Here is a 25099-nt window from a genome sequence, read left to right as displayed (position 1 = left end):
GTTCTGATACAGTCATAAACCTAATCATGAACAGATTATCAGAAATTTCTGAAATTGTGAATCTATTTGGACCGTGCAAGACTCTAGACATTCTCAACATGGCCTGCCCTATCTCCACCTTTTTAGAACTCGAAAACTTAATAATACCATTACGATTGATATTGTGGATAGTAGTGATGGGAAGTTCTTCTTCTACAGTGTGAATGATAGGATCATCCGTAGTGAGAGCATCGAATTGTTGAATGAACAAGGATTGTGAACTATCCATGGTGAATGAGAGATTGAAAGAAAGAGGGGGGTTGTAAAAGATGAAATGAGACTGATTCTCACAGATTAAGCCTCCTTCAAGAGGATGAAAACTAACGAAGAGATGTATTGATTCGTCGGTAACCGAAGGTAACCGCTAAAAACCGAATAAATAATAACTGTCTCCACCGCGACTATGGTGGTGCTGGAGAGTTGGGTAACTTAAATGGGGCCTAATGGAGTTTGGGCCCAGTGCTAAAGTCTATCTCACTGAAATTTTGGCACTCTTATTTTTTTTTTTTTTTTTTTTTTGAACTAAATTTTGGCACTCTTGATATGACAGATCAAACTTAGGCAGTTAAGTTATTTTGGCCCCTTTATGATTCGGTGTAACTTGTCCTAATGTGGTCTAGGTGGAAAACTTTTTGACTAGAAACATCTTAAATCATGAAAATATTGACCGACTAACAAGGAAGAAAGAGTTGGATCTTTCGCATTTTTCTCCATACAACTTTCTTAAGTCCCTACTCACAATATTATTTGTAGCCCATGAATGGATAGTTCTCTCATAGGAAAGAGTTGTATACATACACAACTTACTCGTTAATGAAAAAAGCAAAGCATACATGTTTATCCGTTGCATCAAGACGTCAAGGTGCCCAAAGCCCGCTTGTTGCTTGTAAGACCGAAACTAGCTAGGATGGCAGGTTATGGACGGTTAGCTCCAAGATAATTAGACAAAGAACTATAAAATGTTATATTGATAATCGTAAAACTCATCTATTATATGTACAATTACAAATACTATAAGGTGGGTACTTTCGGAATCCTGCTCGTGTCTATTAGCTGATCAGCTAACTGACTGATATACACTTAAGTCGGGTCTAATTAATCTGAAAACTTTATGTGTTTTGCCTCTAATAGAAAAGAAGAAAAAACATGTTTCACGATTTGAGAAGTTGTTAAACCCTTTCCCTTATTTTTTTTTTTTGTTAAAAAACCCTTTCCCTTATTTAAAAGAAGAAATCTATATGGGGATTCTAGAACAAGTACATTTGCAACAAATGGTCGGTTTTATATTTATGAATAACTTTTGGGTCTCATGAATATTTAATGATTTGATTCATGCATATACTATTTCTCACCGTTTAACACATTTTTTGAAATTCATTTCACCACCTGCCAAACACACATTAATAACTTATCTTAGTTTGAGATAACCATCAAACAAGCACTCTGTGTTTTATTGTGAGAATTTGATTTGGCAGATTTGGGTTAATGCTTATCATGTTGTTCTTCAATCTCAATCACTTTCCCCTTTACTAGTATTTGATGTAGTAACTAGATGAGCTTTTGCTTATCATTTTACGATTACTCCGGCTGTTTGAACTTTTTGTTATACATCTCATGCTAATAAAAGTTTGGGCTCCACAAAATGGACTCGGACTTGTGAAAGCACTTGACTACTCTTATGTCATCGAGACAAATTTACATACATTGCAAATTTACATAAATCTAAGCACTAGCTTCAACCACGGGAGTCGTGAGACTAAATTTAATCTACTACTTTGCCTCTCACATATGTACTTTAGCTTTTTTTTTTTGTAAGTGGTATGTCACTTTCACTTCTGTGAATATAATGCATAAATCTTATGCAAGCATTCGACAATGATGACTCAATAATGGCAAAAATATTTTATATGTTTAAATAGAAATAACTGACATAATAACTATAACAAACGTTTTTTTTTTTGTTGAAAAACTATAACTGTAAGAGGGTAGTTTCCAAAAGTGGAGAGGCGGTTTAAGAGGCAGCAATAGGCAGTTTCCAAAAATTGGGATGGTTTCCAATTTTTTGGCTCAATAGGCAGTTTCCAATTTTTTGGCTTATAATATATATAAATAGGGGTTGAGTGCTTTGTAATCAACACACCAACACAAGCAACAACAACTCTTCTTTAGAGAGCTAGAGAGAGAGCAAGAGTGAGAGAAATTTTTCATAGTTTTTGAGCGGTGTTAAATTTCTCGGTCGTCGAAGATTTAGTATAGAAGGTTAATTTCTATACGGTACCATCTTGGGACGAACTTGCGGATTGTGTTAGTCGTCTTCATCTATCCTTCAATAAAGATTTCTTGTTCGCCCGAGGACGTAGGCTTTAAAGCCGAACCTCGTTAAATTCTGTTCGCATATTTGATTTTGACTTAGCTTTTCGATTAATCTTCATAATCGGATCAATTTCTAGGATAGGTTCGATAGCTTCCGCGACTTTTAGTTATAACAATTGGTACCAGAGCCTTGTTTGAGATTGAACGAAGAGAAGATGGGATCGAGAAGTGGTACGGTCAAAGCAGGGAAATATGAGATAGAGAAGTTCAATGGGAAAAACGATTTTTCTTATTGGCGGATGCAGATGAAGAATCTGCTAATCTCGCAGAAATTACACAAGACGTTGACGGGAAAGAAACCAGGAGATATGTCAGATGAGGATTGGGAAGAGTTAGATCTCGAAGCACGGGCTACCATTATGTTGTGTCTTGAGAGGGACGTGGCGTTCCTAGTAGACGAAGAAACAACGGCGGCGGGTGTGTGGTTAAAGCTAGAAAGCAAATTCATGACGAAAACTTTAACGAATCGGGTCTACTTAAAATCCAAATTATTCACATGTAGAATGGAAGAGGGTTCTTCTATTCAGGAATACGTGAATAGGTTTGACAGGATTATCTCAGATTTGAAGGATATTGATGTTAAGGTTGAGGATGAGGACCAAGCCCTCATATTGTTACTTTCATTACCTAAATCCTATGAGAACCTTGTTCAAACTTTGATGTTTGTTGGTGATAGTCTAACCATGGAAGAGACGAGAAATTCGCTATTAGCGGATGACCTTCGTAAGGTTGCTACTAGCAGTATGGCGTCGGGTGGAGTAGACAAGGAACAAGCACAGGGGTTGTTTGTAACAAGGGGGAGGAGTAATGAAAGAGGAAAGGGAAAAGGCGGGAAATCTAGATCCAAATCTAGAGGCTCTTTCAAGAAAACGTGCTTTAGTTGTGGTGAGCTTGGCCACTTTAAAGCGGCTTGTCCAAAGAGAAAGTTGAAGCAAAAGAACGAAGGCTACAAGGAGAAACAAGAGATGCAAGAGGCGGGATATGTGTCAGAAGAGGCGGACGAATGTTTCTCGGTGACAGAGGTGTCTGAGAAGATCTTCGATAAGTGGATGCTTGATTCAGGGGCGTCACACCATATGTGTCCAAATAGGGAGTTGTTTACTACCTATAGGAGTATAGATGGTGGTACAGTTATACTGGGTGATGATAGTATATGTAAAACTGTGGGACTCGGAACAATACGTATCAAGATGCACGATGGAGTGGTGAGAACATTGACGGACGTAAGACACATACCCGATTTGCGGAAAAATCTAATTTCCCTTGGTGTGTTGGAGCGGAACGGCTGTAAGATAATTATAGAGAATGGCTCCATAAAAGTCGTTAAGGGTTCTTTGGTGGTAATGAGAGGTACTCGTTACGGTAATTTATACAAACTTTTGGGGACAACAATTACTGGAGATGTAGCAGTAGGAATCAGTGGAAGGGATCCAACGGCTAGTACGAGGCTTTGGCATATGCACCTTGGGCATATGTCAGAAAAGGGTCTATCTTTGATATGCGGGAAAGGCTTGTTGAAGGACATGAAGAAGCCTTGCATGGAGTTTTGTGAGCATTGTGTGTTCGGGAAGGCACACAGGGTGACGTTTTCTACAAGCAAGCACAGGAGCAAAGAGGTGTTAGACTACGTACACACCGATGTCTGGGGACCGGCAAAGTTACCTTCCAAGGGTGGTTCCAGGTATTTTGTTACATTCGTTGATGATCATTCGAGATTTGTCTGGCTTTATTTTCTGAAGCATAAGAATGAGGTATTCAACACATTCCTGGTGTGGAAAGCAATGGTTGAGAACAAAACTGGTCGAAAGCTGAAGACGTTAAGGTCGGATAATGGGACCGAATACACGGATGGGGCATTCAAGGAGTTTTGTAATCAGGAAGGCATTGTGAGGCACTCGACAGTAGTAAACACACCTCAACAGAATGGAGTCGCAGAGAGATTGAACCGTACACTACTTGAGAAGGCTAGATGTATGCGCTCCAATTCGGGATTAGGCGTGGAATGGTGGGCAGAATCTGTTGCTACAGCTTGTTATATTGTGAACAGGTCTCCACATTCTTCTTTAGATGGCGGCATACCTTACGAGGTATGGTCAGGTGAACATGCAGATTACGGGAGACTTAGGGTTTTCGGTTGTACGGCCTATTACCATGTCAAAGGTAACAAACTTGACAATAGAGCAAAGAAGGCAATTTTCTTAGGATATGCTACAGGAGTCAAGGGTTATAGGCTATGGTGTACGGAAGACAAGAAGTTTGTAATCAGCAGAGATGTGGTGTTTGATGAGTCGTCTATTGTAGCTATGGCGAAAGCTACGGTGCCTAGCTGTGGTGATGTTGGGTCTACTAAAGCTCAAGTAGTGGAAGTAGAAACCGAAGACCAACCGGTTTCTAGGAATCATGATCAGGTGGAGCATCAGGATAATACTCAGGATGAGGAAATTGATGAACCCGATCATGAGGAGGTTCAAGGGGAAGATACACAAGTTTTACAACAACAACAGCAGGATGTTTCGGTACACACTAGGCCGAAACGGTTATATAAGCCGGTACAGAGGTTAGGGTCAGACAAACCTCTTAGGCATTATGGGCAGGCAAATCTTGTTGAATATGCACTCTCGGTGGAAGACGACGAGCCGGTCACCTTCAAACAAGCTATTACCGCGGAGGAAAGAGAGAGTTGGTTGGTTGCTATGCAAGAAGAGATGGAGTCTCTTCACAAGAACAAGACATGGGAAGTTGTCCCATTGCCCGAAGGAAAGTCTGTTATTGGTTGTAAATGGGTGTACAAGAAGAAAGAGGATTCTTCCGAGATCAAGGGTACAAGGTATAAGGCAAGACTAGTGGCCAAGGGTTATGCACAGAAAGAAGGGGTCGACTACAATGAGATTTTCTCACCGGTCGTGAAACATACTTCTATTCGGGTGCTATTGAGTATTGTTGCTCATAGTGATCTTGAGCTGGAACAACTCGATGTTAAAACCGCCTTCTTGCACGGTGATTTGGAAGAAGAAATTTATACGGCTCAACCTGAGGGATACAAGGTTGAGGGTAAAGAAAATCAAGTATGTCGTTTGAGGAAATCTCTTTACGGATTAAAACAATCCCCTCGCCAATGGTACAAACGATTTGATTTTTTCATGCTAAAGCATGGTTTTCGCAGAAGTGACTATGATTGTTGTGTATACATCAAGAAACTTCGCGAAGGTGATTTTATTTATCTCCTTTTGTATGTGGATGACATGCTTATTGCTTCTCGAAGCATGGTGGAGATAGATAAGTTGAAATCTCAACTCAGTCAAGAGTTTGAGATGAAAGACATGGGCGCTGCAAAGAAGATACTGGGAATGGAGATTAAGAGAGAGCGGTCAAGTAAGAAACTGTACTTGAATCAGAAAGGTTACATCGAACGAGTAGTTTCTCGATTCGGGATGCAGAATGCGAAGGCGGTGTCAACACCTTTGGCACCACACTTCAGGCTCTCGGGAAAACAATCTCCCACTACTACGGTGGAAAAGGATCATATGGATCGTGTACCGTATGCTAGTGCAGTTGGCAGTTTGATGTATGCTATGGTGTGTACTCGTCCGGATATTTCACAGGCGGTCAGTGTGGTTAGTAGGTTTATGGCAAACCCGGGAAAGACACATTGGGAAGCTGTGAAGTGGGTCTTGAGGTACTTGAAGGGTACTGTTGATACGGGTTTGTGCTTTGGTGGAGACACATGTCAGGTAAGCGGTTATGTTGACTCGGATTATGCTGGCGATCTAGATAGAAGACGATCTACTACTGGTTATGTATTTAGGGTACATGGTGCTCCAGTTAGTTGGCGATCGATGTTACAATCTACAGTTGCGTTATCTACTACGGAGGCCGAGTATATGGCTATGGCCGAGGGTGTGAAGGAAGCATTGTGGTTGTGGGGTCTTCTGGATGATCTAGGGATTAAGCAGGAGTGCGTAGATGTATGGTGTGATAGTCAAAGTGCAATCCACTTGGCGAAGAATCAGGTACATCATGCTCGTACTAAGCATATCGATGTCAGGTATCACTTTGTACGAGATGTCATAGAGGACGGTGATGTTTCTCTCATGAAGGTACACACGGATGAGAATCCCGCAGACATGTTGACTAAAGTGGTGACGTGTAGCAAGTTTCAGCATTGCTTGGAATTGCTACAAATCGGCTCGTGTTAAGTTGCCCGAAAGGGCGTAATGGCGACAAAGTTTTCTTTATGTGAAGGGTTGGTAGAACTACGGTAGGCTTGATCCTGTAAAAGGGTACGTAGGCAGCCATGGTCATATGGCGCAGTCGGATGAAGTTACAAGAAGCAGATATATCTTACAAGGAGTATCCTGGTGTTCGTCCAAAATTTGAATATATCAAATTGTGTACGAGGTGGAGAATTGTAAGAGGGTAGTTTCCAAAAGTGGAGAGGCGGTTTAAGAGGCAGCAATAGGCAGTTTCCAAAAATTGGGATGGTTTCCAATTTTTTGGCTCAATAGGCAGTTTCCAATTTTTTGGCTTATAATATATATAAATAGGGGTTGAGTGCTTTGTAATCAACACACCAACACAAGCAACAACAACTCTTCTTTAGAGAGCTAGAGAGAGAGCAAGAGTGAGAGAAATTTTTCATAGTTTTTGAGCGGTGTTAAATTTCTCGGTCGTCGAAGATTTAGTATAGAAGGTTAATTTCTATACGGTACCATCTTGGGACGAACTTGCGGATTGTGTTAGTCGTCTTCATCTATCCTTCAATAAAGATTTCTTGTTCGCCCGAGGACGTAGGCTTTAAAGCCGAACCTCGTTAAATTCTGTTCGCATATTTGATTTTGACTTAGCTTTTCGATTAATCTTCATAATCGGATCAATTTCTAGGATAGGTTCGATAGCTTCCGCGACTTTTAGTTATAACAATAACAAACGTTGTTCAACAAAAAAAAACTATAACAAACGACATCTTCTGCATAAGACTGCATTTTGGTTCACGAGTTATCAAGTTTGACAACTCTATATAAAATGGAAAGGAGGGTAGAAGACTAGCATAATTTCTTTTTTCCATTCGAGTGTTCCATTGAATTACAAGTTGGATAAGTTCTTACTCAAAAGCAGAACTTCTACAAGTTGCCTTATGGGGCTCTTTTGGGGTCATTTTGAAATATAAATTCCAAAATAAAACAGCTTAAATCAGTTCCATTGTGCAATGTGAACAGCAACGAACTATTGATATTTTGGGTCAACTGTTAACTCAGTTTGTTTATTATTTTCAGGCCCATATAGCTGGGAGATTTAAAAGTGGCCCAAAAGTGTTAAAGGCACATCTTTTTTTTTGGAGAGGCTCCACCTAAAATTTGCTGTAGGCCAGACGCTTTCAAGGCTTCAACATTTAGAGTTTGTGCTTAGTAATTATTTGGTGCCTCAAAACACCTTTTTGCCAGGCATCCTGCCACACTCAAGCTCACTGTGGTATGTGATTTCAGCTCCTCCTAGTCCCAAAACCCGTAATCCACCACCTCTTGGTTTAGTGGTTGATATTTACTCCGCAATCCGGAAGTCTCAGGTTCGATCCCATTAAAATGCAAATTTAAGATTGACTGAATTTGAGTATAAATAAAGTTAAAGTAGATTAGATGAGCTTTAGCCCTTTATTGGCAGATATATGACCTTGAAGACTCAAATCAGACCATAATAGTACGTTTAATTCACAAATCTGGATATATCTTTGTATCATCATCTATTTATTATTTATTGGTCTTGCAATGAGGACTCTTGTAGTCTATATCACAAAAAAAAGTCATAAAACCGTACGTCAGCATGAGGTGTAGATAAATCAAAAGATGACATACACACATAAACACCAGGTATTTTGATTGAGTAACAAATTAAAATACGAGTAGTTCAGTTTGGTTGAAAATCTATTAATCCAAAACATCAAACTAGTTAGTAGACAAACTACTAGAAAGAGTGAATATCAAACCACGACAAATCTCTAAGGATGAGAATTGAGGCCAATCGGAGCAAGTATTATCATTTTATATTTTGAACAATGGTTAGTCCAGGTTAACCTTGGTTTCCAAATAATTGATAGTGTTGAAATCAACTTCAAAAATTCTAGAGGTGTCAGTTTCGATTTTCCCATTAGTTAATTATTTCAAAAATAAAATAAAATCATACTATACCACCTTATCAAATGATTTAGAAAAAGTGTTTAATTTGGTTTAAAAAATAAGTGTTTAATTAAACTTTACTTATTTTCTTGTTGAAGAAACCATTATTTTATTACTTTTTTTTTCGTCAAAATCAAAATGCTTGAAAAACTAGTCTTTTAGTCTCCTTCTCTCTTATCGGGACGTCTTGATCCTTTTCCTTCTCAAATCAAAAGAAGATTAGGTTTACAAATTGGACTCAGTCCTGTTTATCTTTCTATCTCTGCAAGTAAAAAATGGCGGAAGAAAAGGAATCCACGTCAATTCCTTTAAGCCAGCGTGGAAATCCAGAAGATCCCGAAGAACCAACCAAATCTCCACCTCCTTCCCCTAATTCATCTACTCGTAAGGTCAGTCATCCATTGATTTCTCCGCCTCTTAATCGTTCTCTCTGATCTCCTTTCTTTTCGCTTCAATTTTTCTCAGTGTTTACTATTGAATCTTACTGGTCAATTTTTCTTGTTCTCAGTGAATTGAACAGCTTAAATATTTTAGTATTAAGCCCAGTGAATTAGATCTGTTTTTGTTTTTAGGGTTTAGCCATTTATGTTAAGTTTAGTTGTTAAAATTACAGAGTCGTAGTGAAAACTGCAGAAATCTTCTATATTATGCAGTTCTAGGGTTTCAGTATCTTAGTGTTAAGTTGGGGAAGTAGTTGCAACTAAGAATTGAGACAGGATGAGAAACAAAAACCATTACCACAACCACCTAAGGTGTAGAAACTTAGAATAAGAGTTTGCTCGAGGTTTAATCCACAAGTGTCTCTGGAAACGTACAAGATATAAGCCTCAAGTACACCTAATGAGAGTCTTAAACCTTCACATATTTCTTATGTGCCCCATCAATCCATTTTATGTCACATCGGGCTAAATGTACTTACTGGACTGGCTTCGTTCGAAAATAAGACCACATTGACATAAATTCCCGAAAAATAGTTCAGTATACGATGAACCATATGAGGTGATTATATGAGATTTTGCCTTGCAACAAAATGTACTTATCATAAGAAAAAAAAAATAGTCTTGATTGAGAGGCAGAGACATTCTGCAACATTAATATGTCATTTTTCCCCAAGATTTCTAACAATCTATAATCTTTAGTAAAGGAAATAACCAACCTAGCTTTTCCTCCCGAGCTTGGCATGACACTCATTTATTCCCTGTCCTTCATCTCAAAGACTCAAACTCAGTGATTAGGTATGGTTTAAAAGCATATGCAATAAACCTTCTGATGCAAACGAGAAGATTGTTAGCCAATTTAGGAAACAAAGTAGCTAGGCAGATGGGTGCGTGAACACTACCAAAGTAGGTATCGACAAAATTCAGAAACTCATAGAATTAAATATTAATAAACTTGCCAAGGTACACCTTAAATTCAAAACTTGATGATTCACTAAACATAAGTTACTCTCAACAAACAAGTACTATCATCGAAATAAAGAAAATCAAGGTGGGGAAAGAGATAGAGGGTTCAAAGAAAGCAAGAAAAGTAGAGGGGGTGGGAATTTAGCAAAGACGGCTCCCAGGAGAAAAGGTAAAGTACTTATCTGAAGAGAAATGACTTGTGATCATGGGAAGAAAAAAACATGAACAAGTAGAAAACAAAACATCTTAATCTGGGGATTATGAGAAGAAGAAGAATAAAGATGGGGAAAGAGATGGAGGGTCAAAGAGAGAAAAATAGGGAATAAAAGAACACAGCAAGAACAAAGGGAGGGGGAGAAGGCAGCAGCCCCTATGGGTTCATCTCAAAGCTATGTTGGAAAAGTCGGCAAAGGGGACTAGTCGGCGGACTCGGGACTAGGCTTAGTCGCTACTCCTAAGATTTTCTTTATTTCATTGGTGTGTACTTGTATTCATATATATCAGAACCTGCGCACAGACGTTATTGTCCAAATGTAAAACAGAAGCTGCATCTAACGTTCTTTTTATCGTATTTACTCAGGCTTGCTATGTCGTACTACAAAGTTGGGTTTCAAAGAAGTTCATGACTGGAATGTAATGATCCTAAATCCTAATTCTTTTCTAAGATTGGTTTTCTTCTCCCCATTTCCTCATATCATCTTTGAGATTTTCTGACATGAAGTCTGATGTAAATGTGAAATTGCAGTGTGGTTCTTTTCCCTGTCGCGGTTACTTTTTTCATCACATGGTGGTTTATTCAATTTGTTGATGGTTTCTTCAGTCCAATATATGAAAGGCTTGGTTGGGACATATTTGGTACGTCTCGGTTACGTGATAATACGTAACTTGCACTACATACATTTTCTTGATGTCCTAAATTTCAGTGTTAAATATATTTGCAGGTCTTGGATTCGTTACGTCGTTGATATTTGTATTTTTCGTTGGTATATTTGTCTCATCATGGATGGGTGCAACCGTTTTCTGGCTCGGGGAATGGTTCATAAAGAAAATGCCTTTTGTTAGGCACATATATTCAGCCTCTAAACAGATCAGCTCTGCTATTTCTCCAGGTAATAAAATATTACTAATATATCATTACTCTTTCTCTGAAGCTCTTCTAATAGCCATATAGTGCATAGTCCTTACGGCCATCGTACACCAGGACAAACCACTGAATCTTGTAGCAGATATCCGGGATTTATTCCTCTTGCCAAAATGGTTCCTTTTTGAAATTTGGCAGCAATTTCTTAGCCTTTAGTTTGAGCTGATCTGATATGTCATTTTTCATTATTTGCAGACCAAAATACGACAGCTTTCAAAGAGGTTGCAATAATCCGTCACCCACGTATTGGTGAATATGCATTTGGATTTATCACATCATCTCTTGTCCTTCAGGTTGTTATTGGTGGAAACCAATAATAGTCATTTTGTTTTTGTTCAAATAAATAAATAAATCCTAGTCTAGTTATTTTCTCTCTTCGGGATATCAGTATGTTGTATCTGAGTCTCACTAGTTCTTGGTAACCCAACTTCAAGATTTTCTTATATTGTAGAGAGATGAAGGGGATGAGGAGCTATGTAGCGTTTATGTCCCCACAAACCATCTATACATCGGGGATATTTTTCTGGTCAACTCTCAAGAAATCATCAGACCAAATTTGTCCATTCGAGAAGGCATAGGTCTGGTTTCTAACCTTCTTTGTTATATATTTTAATGTGGTTACTTTTTGGCCAACCTTCTAGTCCTTAGGTATTGGTCTCAGGTTACATCTTCATGTGTAATTTTTTTCTGTCTTTTATTTACTGAAATTTGTTATTTGAAACTATGCTTGAAATATATCTTCTTTACATAAATCTCATTGTTGAATTGTGGCAGTGCTGCTAAAGTACAAGCTTTTAGCAGGCAAACTAAATTTTCTGATTGTTACAATTATCTATTAGACTATGAATGAAAAGTTCTCAGATTTTGCACATAATCTAATGGTTTATCTGACATGATCTAATGGTTTATCTGAAAATTTCATTAACTTTGACCTCAAGGATCTTCGAACTTTTGAATGGTGCATTATGTAGGTATATGTAGAATAACATGATTCTCATAAGGTTATTGTCAGAGTCAGTCCTTTTATTGCTTTTAGTTGCATAGTTTCTGCAGGTAAAAAAATTTTCGCGGGTGTTTATTTGTTTCCTGCTTTTGTACCATAGAACTGAATTTGACCTAATTAGAGTTGCTTGCCCCAATTTTGTTCTGATGGCTTTTATCTCTTCTTTTTCAGAAATAATTGTTTCTGGGGGAATGACAATGCCTCAACTGATCTCTCCTATTGAAAGGATTACTCGTCAGACCGACCGGATCCCTCTAAATAGACTTTAATAGCATAAATCTGGTAAGTCTTTTTAATAATTTTTATCCTAGCGTTTTATCTTAAGTTATATCACATGGAGCAATCAGCCAATCACACTCCGGATTTGCCAAGTTCATGTGTGCTAACTAGAAATTGGTCCGTGCTGTATCACTCTAAAACACCGCACCGGATTTGCCAAGTTCATGTTAAAACTCTGGCCACGCACCGGATTCTACTGTCAAATCATAAGCGATGCAGTAATTATAGAAAAAGTGGATTCCCCACCTCATAGAACTTCGAACCAAAATTTTTCATCAACTTGGTTGATACAACAAAACACACATAGCCACAGGAATTACATGACATCTTTTGTTTACCTGGATTTGGGCTGATTATCTATATACCGGACAATTGAATAATATAAAAGACGAAAATATAGTGAGGACTTGGAAGGTAAAAATGAAAAACGAGTTCAATTTGAATGCTTTTGTATATTTTCTATGTTTGTTAAAAAATTTAGTATTAAAACTTAAAATAGTTTTATTTTACCAGGGTTTACAATCGGGAATCAAACATTGAAAAGGAAGAATCAAGTAGTGAGTTGTCTGGCGAGGAATTTATGTTATTAGGTAAGTGCATAGTTAATGCACTTGTGTATTTTGCTATAGCTGTTGTATTTTTCTATTGTGAAGGTTCTGAAACACAAAAACTCGTAGATTTTTTTTTATCTTCATACAAATATCTGTTTCACTTTTATGGGGTAAAAGATTGTATTGACATATTTTTAACTGTTTTTATGTGTATATGTTTCTAACTCACCCCTCAACGGATGGATATTCTAGTGATTGTCTTTAATTCATGATCTTTACACGGAAGCGCAGGTAAAATATAAATCCAGACATGTCTTTCACATTTGAAAGATATTAAGATGTGAGGTGCATTTATAATCGGGCGAGATGTGAGGGTCCCGCGATGAAATACTACTGGTACCCCTGGTTGGCAACAAGAGTCTGAGTGACTTCATGGGCAACAAGAGTCTGAGTGACTTCACGGGCAACAAGAGCCCGAGTGACTTCACCTTTGAAGTCGAGGCTCTCTAATTTGTTAATTTAGACCTAGCCAGAGGTCGTCCACCTTGGTCGTACCATGGGCCCAAATAAACTTAAGTAATTTGTCAATTTTGAGAGAGCATGGAGTCATCTTGTGAAGTGGGTGTTGGGTGGTCGTGTAGCTATTCTGGAAACCCGAAGTCACATGTTCTAATGCAGTCAAATAAAGGCTGCGTTTCGACGTACCTCTGATGGTCTGATGCAAAACAATTGTCGCCACGGGGCTCATAAATTCCCAATTGATGATCCCCTTTTTCGTGTGGTGCCCTTAGAATTACCTAACGGTGAGATTATACATTAACAAGCTGTTCGAAGTTGTAAACCGGAATAAATGTCAACTTTCACTGCACCTAGTATAAGCCCAACTATTCTTAGTTGGAATGTGAGAGGTATTTCCACATTCCTCACAAAGAAACATCTCATGAACATCATAAACAAAAACCAGCCCGACATTATTTTCTTGATAGAGACTAAAAATCGATCTAATAAAATCCAAAAAGCCATTCCGATAAACCAAAAATACAACAGTTTCTTCGTGGAGCCTCTTAATAAAGCGGGAGGCTTAGCGTTATATTGGAAGAAACAAACCAAGGTTAAAATTCTTTACTCGGATTCTAATATTATCCATTTAGAATTACAAGAGCAAAATAATTGCAACAACCCGATCATCACATGCATCTATGGTAGCCCATACCACAAAACGAAACTCAAACTTAAAGGACTGAAACCTATGCAGGATAATCCCTGGATAGTCATAGGCGACCTTAACATCATCCTTGATCCTCAGGATAAAAGTGGTGGAAATAGTAGCTCCAATTCGAACAGACCTAAGATAGCTAACATCATTAACCAATTAGAGCTCATGGATATGGGATACCAAGGAAACCCATTCACTTGGAGCAACAAACAACTCGGCGAAAATCTCATTCAAGAGAGATTAGATAGAGCGCTAGCTAACCAGCATTGGCTCCAGAAATATACGAACTCCTGCATTAATCACTTAGACTCAGTGGGTTCAGATCACCTACCCATACTCCACTCGGATTACACTCACACTCATACGCAGCCTAAACCTTTCAGGTTCGTCCGTGCCTGGATGACCCATCCGGAATGCCATGAATTCATTGAAGATAAGTGGAATAACAACAACCATGACCATAACACTCAGAATATCCAAAAAATCCTTAAAAATCTCAGCAAACACCTAAGTCAGTGGAACAAAACTACCTTTGGAAACATAGAGAATAATATTAAAAAGATTACGACCACATTACAAAACAGTCTAAATCATGAGGAAAACCACAAATTACATGCTCAACTCGAACAACTCTATAATATCCAAGAAGGAATGTGGAAGGAAAAATCACGAAATAATTTTTTATCGCTGGGAGACAAGAATACCAAATATTTCCACTCTCAGGCAATTCAAAGAAGCAGAACCAATAGAATTCTAGCAATCAAAGACAACAATGATACGTGGCACGAAACATTAACAGATATACAGAGTACTTTCTCCAAACATTTACTTAACATTAGTACTACATCTAATCCCGAACCTAACCCAGACATTCTTAATTTATTCCATCCTACTATTACCACAGCTCAAAACTCGGTGCTTACGAGCGTCCCAGATAGGGATGAGATAGATAGAGCCATTCATTGGTTAAAAAAAGATGCGGCCCCGGGGCCGGATGGCTTCCCTCCCTTCTTCTTTCAAGCCAACTGGGACACGATAAGTAAAGATATTTATGACTTGGTCCATAGTTTCTTCATAAATGCTACTCTCCCGGTTGAGACGAATCACACTTTCATTTGCCTCATTCCGAAAACCTCGTCTCCCCAAACAGTAGCAGACTACAGGCCGATTAGCCTTTTAAACACTACTTACAAAATCATTACAAAAATTTTAGCAAATAGACTCAAATCCACACTATATAACATCATCTCTCCTTTCCAAGCAGCTTTTGTGCCTGGCAGAAATATTACTGATAATATTATTATCGGGCAAGAAATAATCCACTCTTACAAAAAATTAAAAGGAGCTAAGGGTTACTTTGGACTCAAAATCGATATGTCAAAAGCGTTTGACAGGATTGAGTGGAATTTCATTATAGATATTATGAGAAAGCTGAGATACTCTGAACAATGGCTCAAAATGATATTAAATTGCATCTCGACCTCGTCTATGGCGGTTTTGGTGAACGGGCGCCCAGGTGAGATCATTCACCCGACCAGAGGCATAAGACAGGGAGACCCCCTCTCCCCTTTTCTATTCACTCTGGTCATGGAAGGGCTTAGCCGCCTCCTTACCACTTCCATAGGTCTTGGCAAATTTAAAGGCTTTCCAACGAACAATCCCAATCTGGAAATTACTCACTTGCTCTTCGCTGATGACTGTATTATATTTGGCCGTAACTCGATTGAAAACACGCATAACCTCAAACATATCCTTGAAATATTCAGTGCTACGTCGGGTCAAATGATAAACTACTCCAAATCCAATATATTTTACTCGAAAAACTCACACCCTAAATTCAAGAGAATTATCATGAGATCCCTTAAAGTAAAATACGCCTCCACTTCGGAGAAATACCTCGGAGCACAACTATTCATTGGTGCCAATAAGACGAAAATTTTTAACGAGCTAGTCGAACAAATTAACCAAAAACTTTCTAAGTGGAACCACTCGTTTCTCTCGCAGGCAGGCCGCACGGTAGTCATCGAAGCTATAGCGGCAGCCGTACCCCGATATCAGATGCAAGGCTTCGCCATTCCTAAAGGTGTAAGCAACCGCATAAGGACTCTTCAAAAGTCTTTCTGGTGGGGTAAGTCGAAAGGTATATGCACTAAAGCTTGGTCCGACATTTGTCTCCCCAAAAGGTTGGGAGGGTTGGGCCTCCATAAGCCTGATCTAGATAACATAGCTCTCCTCAGTAAGTTAGCTTGGAAGCTAAGGACTGAACCTACAGCGGCCTGGGTACAATTACTTAAAGCAAAATACTACCCTAAAGCTGAATACCCAGGCCCAGCAAAACAACACCATTCATGGATATGGAAAAATATTAGAAAACATCTCGACCTAATTAACAAACTTTCCACATGGGAAGTTCACAAGGGGAATATGATCAACATTTGGAACGACAACTGGATCCCCAACATAAACGCTCCCATACCGAACTCTCAGAATTCGAACCTTACTAAGGTTTCACAGCTAATATCGAATAATTCGTGGAACGAAAACATATTGCAAGAAACTTTTGACCATGACACATCCAATCTAATCAGAGCAATCGCTATAGATGAGGAAGGAGATGATTCGTTAAAATGGTCCCTTACAGAATCTGGAAAATATACTGTGAAATCAATGTACAACCACTTGAATAACAGGAGTACAAGCATACCCTCCAACACACCGAATTGGAACTTCATTTGGTCAATGCCGATTATACCTAGAATCCAACTTTTTATGTGGAAAATCTGTTCCAAGGCGCTTCCAGTAAGAGCAAGAATAGGTAACTTCATAGACCAGAATACTAAGTGTCCCAATTGCGATGAATTGGAAACCATAGAACACGCGTTATTACATTGCCCCAGAGCAAAAAATATTTGGTTCAAATTCAATATAATATCAGAAAATATTCAATCAATAGGGGAATTGATCTTCTCGTGGCAAGATCCAACACAACTTAGCTCGACAGGTAATAAAATACACTTTGCTACCATTTTATGGAACATTTGGAAAATGAGATGTGACAACTGTTTCCAATACGAGATTACAGAGATTAAAACAGTCATCAATATGATTAATTGGACACCGCAAAAAGAAGAAACGACCAAAACTAAAACGAACGCTAAGCTAGAAATTTGGCTCCCTCCCAAGCCCCCGTTTATTAAGATCAATGTAGACGCTTCTTATAAATCAGTAGATTCAATCATCGGTATCAGTATGATAGCTCATGACTCGGAGTCCACCTTTCTAGAGGCTAAGGGTACGACTTCCAGAGCGAGATCAAGTGAAGAAAGTGAAGCTCTAGCAATCCTTCATGGCCTCAAGTGGGCAGAAACAAACAACCACAATTCGGTAATCATCGAAAGTGATAACAGTAATCTTATAGCGCATTTAAAAGGCAGTAATCATCAAGTGCAGTGGCAGACCAATATCCACATTCGAAGGATTAAAGACATTCAACGGAAGCTAGGAAGTGTCAGTTTCAACTACTCTAACAGGAAGTTAAATGTCCAGGCAGACAAATTGGCGAAATGGGCGAGAAGGAAGAATAGTTTAAAGACTTGGAAGAATGTGCCTTATATGTTAATTTCTTTATATTGTAATCGTACGTTAAAAGTTTAATTAATGCAATGTTTCAACAAAAAAAAAAAAAAAAGCTGTTCGAAGTTGTAGAAATTTTATTCAACCTGAAGTCGTAGAAATTTTATTCCCAGGTTGAATATACTTTAATAGAGGATACTGCATGTGGCTAGTCTAGGGGTGGGAATCAGGCGGGCGCGGACGGGCTCGGGCAACAATGAACCGTACTCGGGCGGATCGGGCTCGGATAAGCCGAGCCCGCGGTAGGGAGTCGGGCGGATCGGGCCGGACCAAACACGCCATATTGGTGCCCATAGCCCGTCCGAGCCCGGCTGCCCGAGCGGGTTCCAACGGGCTCGGGTCGGACGGGCTCGGGCTACTTTATTGAAAAATAATAATAATCAATTTGCTTCACCAACCCAAATTAGGGCTTTCCCACCAAATCCTAATTTTCTTCAACAACCCAAATTAGGGTTTTCACCAAAGAACTTCAATATTTGTATGATAAAGCTTACACAATGAAAAAAATACATCTCATTACTTAAAAGATTAAGAAAATATAATAGAGAACATGAGAACTAACTAAAGTAATCTCCAAAACAAAACCAACAAAAAACATTTATTCTGAGTTGCTAGTTTCTACCAAAACAGAGAATAAGAGAAGCATACTGTTCTATAAACCTACAAACAAAAAACAACTTCCTTTATTGGGTGGTTTAGTTTGATGCAAAAAAAAAAAAATACTACAAACGCATTCATTGATGGATGAACTTAAACACCTAATTTTTTACAATGTTCTGATTTTAAACCCATACATCATAAAATAACATATACATCAAAATTAGAAGGTAATGGTTCTTCAAAGAATACTAATAGAATCATAGCTTAGGGTTAAGTGAAGTTGGGATTTCTATTGGATGAGTTTCTGTTTAAGTTTGAGAGGGAGAGGCGCCGAGAGAAAAGGGGATTAGGGTTAGCTTTAGGGTTCTATTTAGGAAAGGGGTCTTCTTATAAATTAGTAATGGAATCATTGTCTCATACTTTCAATCTTTCATAGATATAACTTAATGAAGGAGAGTGAGAGGCGCAGAGAGAGAGGCAGAGAGAAAGTGGCGGAAAGAGAGGCAGAGAGAGAGGGGCTGTAAAGATCAGGGTTCTGTCTAAGAATCCTATTTATAGGATTAAGGGGTGTTTATTTAGATCCAACGGCTGAGGTCTCTCAGCTGTTGGATCAAAATAATTCACGCGGATAGTGAGTAGGGTTGCCGGGCTTATCTTTTAATCGGGCTCGAGTAGCGGGCGGACACTATAGGGCGGGTATCAGACGAGCTTATCGGGCCAGGACTCGGATTTGAGTCCCTGTCCGAGTCCCGGCCCTATAAGCCCGGCTCGGGTAGCACGCGGTTAGCGGGTCCAAACGGTCCGGGCGGATCCCGAACCGTTTTCGCAGCCCTAGGCTAGTCAATAGAAAACCGATGAATACTCAAAAATATGGGTAAAAACGGAAAGAAAATGTCTAACTATCAAAGTATACTGACGGTAAAGGGGGTTTAATTGAAAGTTGGTCATCTTTAGGGGTCATTTTGGTTAGCTGGTCATCTTCAGGGCGCTGAAATAGAATAAACCCTCTTATTTCCACGGGCTAGAAGACCGCAATCGTAAGTAACCCTATCAGTTAACCGGGCACTCACATCTCTTCTCTCTTCTTATATAAAGGAAAGAAAAGGGCGCCACGAACATCTTCGGGAAACGGAGAATATAGCGAAGAAAAGAGAAACACACCGAAACCCTAATTCTCTCCATCTCTCTTCCAAGAACGTTAAGGTAATCCACAAACCCTAATTTTGAATTCACTTTCTCTCTCTAAAAACTTTTGTTAGTCTATATTGGGATCAAATTCTTCCATGTATTAGTTCTGTTTCTTATCCTTTCAACTTCTATTGGGTTTTTAGATTTTGAGTTTGATATTAGCGGTAACACTTAATCTATTGTGTTTTTTATCTTTTGGGTGATTTTCAGATGGATCGATACCAAAGAGTTGAGAAACCAAGAACTGAGACGCCGATAAACGAGAATGAGATTAGAATAACAACTCAAGGAAGGATGAGAAATTACATTACTTATGCCACCACTCTTCTTCAGGTGATTTTTTTTTTTTTTTCAATTTCATTCGGTTCTTGCTTTTGGATTGTTTAAATCGCAATATAAAATCAGTATCACTTTAGGTTTTATTGTGTTCAAGTGGATACATTAGCTTCCTTGGAAACCCTAAAAGGGCTTTCGGTTTATTGAATTCATTCCTATCGAACAATGCTGAAAAAACTCTTGAAGTGGTTACTTCAAAAATAGTTGTATCATTCCCACTAGTATTTTGTTTGTTGTTATTCTTTGTTAGTATAGTCGTTATCGATACTCGAGAGACTTTAAAAGCACTAGCTTTTGTCCATTTAGTTTATGAAAATCTTATCGAAATATGTTGTGAAGCAACTAAATGTCTGCCATGATTGCTACTCCATTAAAAACAACAAAACTTCCCTTTTTTTTCATGGTGCATTGGATCGTATTCATTACTTTCTCAACACTACTTGCTATTCTTCAATATTTCTTCTATTATTGTAATTATTACATTATCTGTCAGTTATAACACTTTTGTTAGTTATGCGTTGAATAACTCGATCCTAATCCTGATATGGTGTATCTATATAATTAAGCATTGAGAGTAAATTTTTTTTCTCAATAGGTTGGGTTTAAACTGAAGTTCTGTGTTAATTAGGTTGCACATTTAAAGAAGGATTCTCCGAAATATATGGGCATTCTGTATAAAAGTTGTTTTAAATGTCGGAGCTAGAGAAAGAAAACTGTGAATTAATGCTTCTGAAGCATAGGAGAAGCAATAATTTTTTTTATCGGACTCTCTCTCTCTCTCTCTCTCTTTCTCTCTTTCTATTGCCTTTGTTGTCGCCTCCACTTGTTTTGTTACTCTTGTATCTCCTCAACCATACAATTGTTGCCACCACACGTTTCGAGTTTGCAACTAGCGTTTGCTCTTCAGTTCCTACCATACCATTAGACAACAGTACAATATGAAGAAAACAACAACTGAAGAATCATGCCCCAAAATATAATTTTCCTATTAAATGATGCACATCCCCACAATGTTTAACTTTTCTATATGATTTGTTTTAGTCTTGATTTTGCATCCAAGGTTGTGGGCGTCCATGTGTCTGTTGTGCTGCTTTTTCTTATTTTTTAATATATGTTACTAACTATTGGTTGTCTCTATTGTAGGAAAAGGAATCGTCTGAAATTGTTCTTAAAGCCATGGGAAGAGCAATCAACAAGACTGTGATGATTGCTGAATTAATTAAGGTAAATCCTTTGGTACATCCTCAATAGTGACTTTGTCATTGTTCTTATTGTTACCTCCTATTGAGCATGACATTTTAGTGATTATCTTAAGGATTGTCCCTAATGTGTTCAAGTCTTATTGTAGAGAAGGATTGCTGATCTTCATCAGAACACTGCAATTGGATCCACGGATATTACTGACATGTGGGAGCCGCTCGAGGAGGGCCTTCTTCCGTAAGGATTAGATGGCAATATGTGCTTTACAGTACAGAATCTGGTTGAATAGACCGCTGACAATTTTTGTATTAATGCAGCCTGGAAACTACCCGCCATGTTTCAATGATTACGATTGTACTGTCCAAGAAGGAACTGGATACATCCTCCACAGGGTAAATAAGAATGTTACCTTTCACTCGGTCACAGGGTAGTCATTTTTAAGTATAGCAGCGTTTATACGAGTTTCATGATTAACTCTTTGGACCTTTTCCTCAACAACGCAGATACCAGTCACCTATTCCAGCTGATCAAGTAAAACCTTGGACTGAATTTGATTATGAAGGAGGTAAAACAGACGGTTTACTGTGAAGGTTTCTAATTGTTCTGTTATTTCTTCTTTATTAGTACCTTTACAATTTTGTTGTTTGAAATATAGAGGGATCTCCTGGGATGCGAGGCAGAGGACGTGGTGGTCGAGGGAGGGGAAGAGGTCGAGGTACTATCTTAGTATACTTTCCTTTAGTCCTTTTAGTATGAAAATGATAAGTCAAACCAAATCTTCTATTTGTCATTGAGCCCATAATGTTTTATCTCAGAGTGATCAATCATATATTTCCGGCAGATATTTCAAGGTTGTTAAAACTTATAATACAGCCCGGGTGTCGACAAAATATTTCGTGTCGATGACTGTTTAAGTTGATGAAGCTTAGTCTTAATTAGCACCATATATAAACTTAATGATAAATAATCTAATTTATGTTCCTTCAAACGGTTAATTTTTTCAACTTTAGCACAGGATTCAGCTAGTAAAATGCCTTTCTGCTGGAAAATGTTTGCAAGTGCTATTTGACAAATATGAATGACTCAGACTTCCATCTCCTTAACAAGTTTTTAATATCCTGTCAGTACCTCCAGGAGGTGTTGTGATTTATCTCATATATATGTGAATACAGGGTATTTCAATGAAGGTGGTGAGTTCAACGGAGATGGAGGTTGGGACGGTGGGCGTGGATATGAAGGCAGAGGCAGAGGCCGTGGGAGGGCCCGTGGGTTCCGTGGACGTGGAAGAGGATACAGTGGGGGTGGAGATATGCAAAATGAGTTTGGTGGTTATAATGATTATGGCAATGCACCTCCTCAAGCCCGTGGTGAGCCCACTTTGACATAAATTATGGCACTTCGTCCTTTTTAATCAAGCATCAATGCATCATTATATTCATAATATGTGATCTTCCAAACACCTCATTCACCCTCAGTTTTTTTTTTCTCAATGGAGGAACACTCAGATTTTCTTTTTTGGAACCATAATTTTTTTCTTGCCGCAAAACTAATTTGTCCTGGATAGTTTCTAGTCATAGTTTCAGATTTTTCGTCCTGATTCTGTTCACTTTTAGCTTTCTAATTTCATATACCTTTGCTATAATGCAATAAATGTGACTACTAGCTTTGGTGACTCAAAGATGTGTAGTTAATTTTGTACGTTTATTATTTTTAGTGGCTTGTTAAATATTTTCCGATTGATGATCTAGTACTCTAATAATCATTGGGTTGTGGTTAGGTCGTGGTCGTGGCAGAGGAAGAGGTCGCGGTCGTGGTAGGGATTTTAGATCCGAAGGTCAGCAGCAGGAGGTTCAGCCAGTGACTGCTTGAGAGTGGGAGAGAGAAAAGTTCCAATCAAAGTGTATTGGTTTGGGAAGAATTTCTGAGTTGTCTGCGTTTTTGATCTGCTTGTTGTCTTTGTTTATGGAAGGATTTGACTTATAAGTTTTTATTTATGGGCAATTCAAGTCGGTTTTTAGTAGTCAGTAGACTACTAATGCCTTCTATCGTCAGATTCATGGTGACTTTGTTTTATTTATTTGTTAGGTAATCATTAAAATTATCTCGGTTCAGGTGGAAAGGAAAAATGATTTTGCGTTTAAAACTCCGGTAAAGTTGTGCTTATACTGTGCTAAAACCAAACTTTATGCCCGAGAATCTCGAGATTGAAGTTTTAGTTGAAAAGCTGCCTATGCATCATTCAATTAGTTGGATCATTCATGGTGGCAATTCAAGAAACTACCCAAAGTGTTTAAATGTCAAGGAAATTGTTCTCTGTTAGATTTCGGTACTATGGTATACATGAATCTCCAAAAATGGCGTTAAAATTTATTTTAGAGATTCTCAAGAGGACAATTTAGATTTAGAGTGTCCTTTTGAAGATCTCTAACTGTCACAAACAAATCAAATAATTTTATCCTCTTGAAGATCTCTAACTGTCTCAAGAGGACAATTTAGATTTAGAGTGTCCATTTGCTTGACAGTAAGATGAGACATTTCTATATTCCCCACCCCATCAGATTGTAAGTACTTGATTTTCAAATTAAAAATATTCTCCACATGAGCTTTAAACAATAAGAATGTTTGAAAGACATCAGATTTTTGAGTAATTGGAAAGATCCATGTATATCTAGTAAAAGTATTTAGAAAGGTTACATAATACTTGTAACTATTAAGAGAAGGAATAGAAGAAGGCCCCTAGACATCTGAGTGAATTATTTCTAAAGGAGAAGTGACTGTAGACATACATGGACTGTGATGTAAAACATGACTCTTAGCCATTTGACATGAAGTACAAATGTGAGGAAACAAAGAATCAAACTGCAGTTTATGTGATAGAATAATGTGCTTCATAGTTCTGAAAGCCGGATGACCTAACCTTGAATGCCAATCAGGGGTTAATGAAGTGGTAAGAGCACAACAATTCTGAAGAGATTGATGTGATTGAAGATGAAGTTGATATAAACCATCCTCACAGGGTCCATTGAGAAGCTCCTTACCCAATTGAAGATCCTTGATATTAAAATAATCAGGGAAGAATTGAAAGAAACAGTTATTATCTTTCGCAAATTTATGCACTGCTAGTAAATTCTTTCTAATGTTAGGAACATGAAGTATGTCTTGAAGAAGAAAAGACTTAGAATTAAAAGAAACATATGAAGAACTAGTATGAGTGATACGCAAACCTGTACCATTACCAATTTTGACATGTCCTTTGCCTTTGTAATCAGATTGAATACTTAAATTGGCCAGATTTGAAGTGACATGATGTGTGGCTCCTGAATCAGGATTCCAAGTGGTAGTATTCATAGTAGAAGTAGTAGGATTCATGGTAGGAGTAGGTTGATTGAAGCTGGATGTGTTACTTCTATAGGTGTCATGAATTTCAGGAAAGAAACTGGATAGTTCTGTAGAATTATAATGTTCTGAAGGGACAACAAAAGCATGATGTGTGGGATCGTTTTCAGTATAGTAGGTATCATGATAGAAAGATGGTGGTTGAAAGTCATTATAATGATGAGAATCTTCAAATTCAGTGATGTATGAAGATGGATTCTCATGTTGAAAAACTTACAAGTAATCTGAAGAGATTTGAAGGCAGAAATTGATGAAGAAAAATTGAAGAAGAATAATAAGAAGAAAATTGATTAGTGGCTCTGATACCATATTAGAAATGGAGAAGCTCAAAGAAAGAGTTAAATTGAATTCACTTTTCATTAATGAATTTCTGTTACAATTGTTCTTGTATACAAGAAACAGTTGGTTACAGAGAGAGAGAGAGAGAATAAGTTAGTTATAGAGAGAGAAGTTGAAACAACCAAATAACTAACTATACTAACTAACTTCTTAACTGCCTTAACAACATTTCTAACAGACCTTAGGTTTAAGTTAATTAGCTAAAATACATAATTAATCATTATCCTTAACA

The 25099-nt window shown here is 38.1% G+C and overlaps 2 protein-coding genes across 4 annotated transcripts; both read left to right on the top strand.

The window, feature by feature from the left end:
- The first annotated feature begins 1477 nt into the window (after positions 1 to 1477).
- Positions 1478 to 13187, top strand: LOC147569495 (protein LIKE COV 2-like). Of its 2 annotated transcripts, XM_086655984.1 has the most exons (9): positions 1478 to 1786; positions 7686 to 8971; positions 10566 to 10618; positions 10731 to 10840; positions 10927 to 11094; positions 11322 to 11419; positions 11578 to 11704; positions 12301 to 12411; positions 12922 to 13187. In XM_086655984.1, the coding sequence occupies exons 2-8, from the start codon at positions 8858 to 8860 to the stop codon at positions 12396 to 12398; spliced, it is 768 nt and encodes a 255-aa protein (XP_086512110.1). In that variant the 5' UTR covers positions 1478 to 1786; positions 7686 to 8857; the 3' UTR covers positions 12399 to 12411; positions 12922 to 13187. The 2 variants fall into 2 exon arrangements, with proteins under 2 accessions (XP_086512110.1, XP_086512111.1); XM_086655985.1 differs by lacking the exon at positions 1478 to 1786 and having other exon boundaries at positions 8677 to 8971; positions 12908 to 13187.
- A 63-nt stretch (positions 13188 to 13250) lies between these two features.
- LOC147569494 (uncharacterized) lies at positions 13251 to 23152 on the top strand. 2 transcript variants are annotated; one of them, XM_086655982.1, is made up of 11 exons: positions 13251 to 13795; positions 17901 to 17967; positions 19256 to 19611; positions 19807 to 19929; positions 21076 to 21156; positions 21281 to 21369; positions 21450 to 21524; positions 21636 to 21697; positions 21788 to 21847; positions 22305 to 22499; positions 22910 to 23152. In XM_086655982.1, exons 4-11 carry the CDS (start codon positions 19807 to 19809, stop codon positions 22999 to 23001), a joined length of 777 nt encoding a protein of 258 aa, XP_086512108.1. In that variant the 5' UTR covers positions 13251 to 13795; positions 17901 to 17967; positions 19256 to 19611; the 3' UTR covers positions 23002 to 23152. The 2 variants fall into 2 exon arrangements, with proteins under 2 accessions (XP_086512108.1, XP_086512109.1); XM_086655983.1 differs by lacking the exon at positions 17901 to 17967 and having other exon boundaries at positions 13251 to 13535; positions 19504 to 19611.
- The last annotated feature ends 1947 nt before the right edge of the window (positions 23153 to 25099 follow it).

Source organism: Eschscholzia californica, unplaced genomic scaffold (genome assembly GCF_041429995.1).
Source record: "Eschscholzia californica isolate CP2 unplaced genomic scaffold, dmEscCali1.0.p SCAF_1, whole genome shotgun sequence".
In the NCBI taxonomy this organism is placed as follows: domain Eukaryota; kingdom Viridiplantae; phylum Streptophyta; class Magnoliopsida; order Ranunculales; family Papaveraceae; genus Eschscholzia; species Eschscholzia californica.
This window is presented reverse-complemented; position numbering and strand designations above follow the sequence as displayed.

Bases quoted from the DNA above. Each gene is read 5' to 3' on its own strand.
- LOC147569494 (XM_086655983.1), top strand. From the start codon at position 19,807: ATGGATCGATACCAAAGAGTTGAGAAACCAAGAACTGAGACGCCGATA. The intron at 21,698-21,787 runs GTAAAACAGACG...TTTGAAATATAG, and splicing joins TGAATTTGATTATGAAGGAG to AGGGATCTCCTGGGATGCGA. The intron at 21,848-22,304 runs GTACTATCTTAG...ATGTGAATACAG, and splicing joins AGGGAGGGGAAGAGGTCGAG to GGTATTTCAATGAAGGTGGT.
- LOC147569495 (XM_086655984.1), top strand. From the start codon at position 8,858: ATGGCGGAAGAAAAGGAATCCACGTCAATTCCTTTAAGCCAGCGTGGA. The intron at 8,972-10,565 runs GTCAGTCATCCA...GTATTTACTCAG, and splicing joins CTAATTCATCTACTCGTAAG to GCTTGCTATGTCGTACTACA. The intron at 11,095-11,321 runs GTAATAAAATAT...CATTATTTGCAG, and splicing joins CAGCTCTGCTATTTCTCCAG to ACCAAAATACGACAGCTTTC.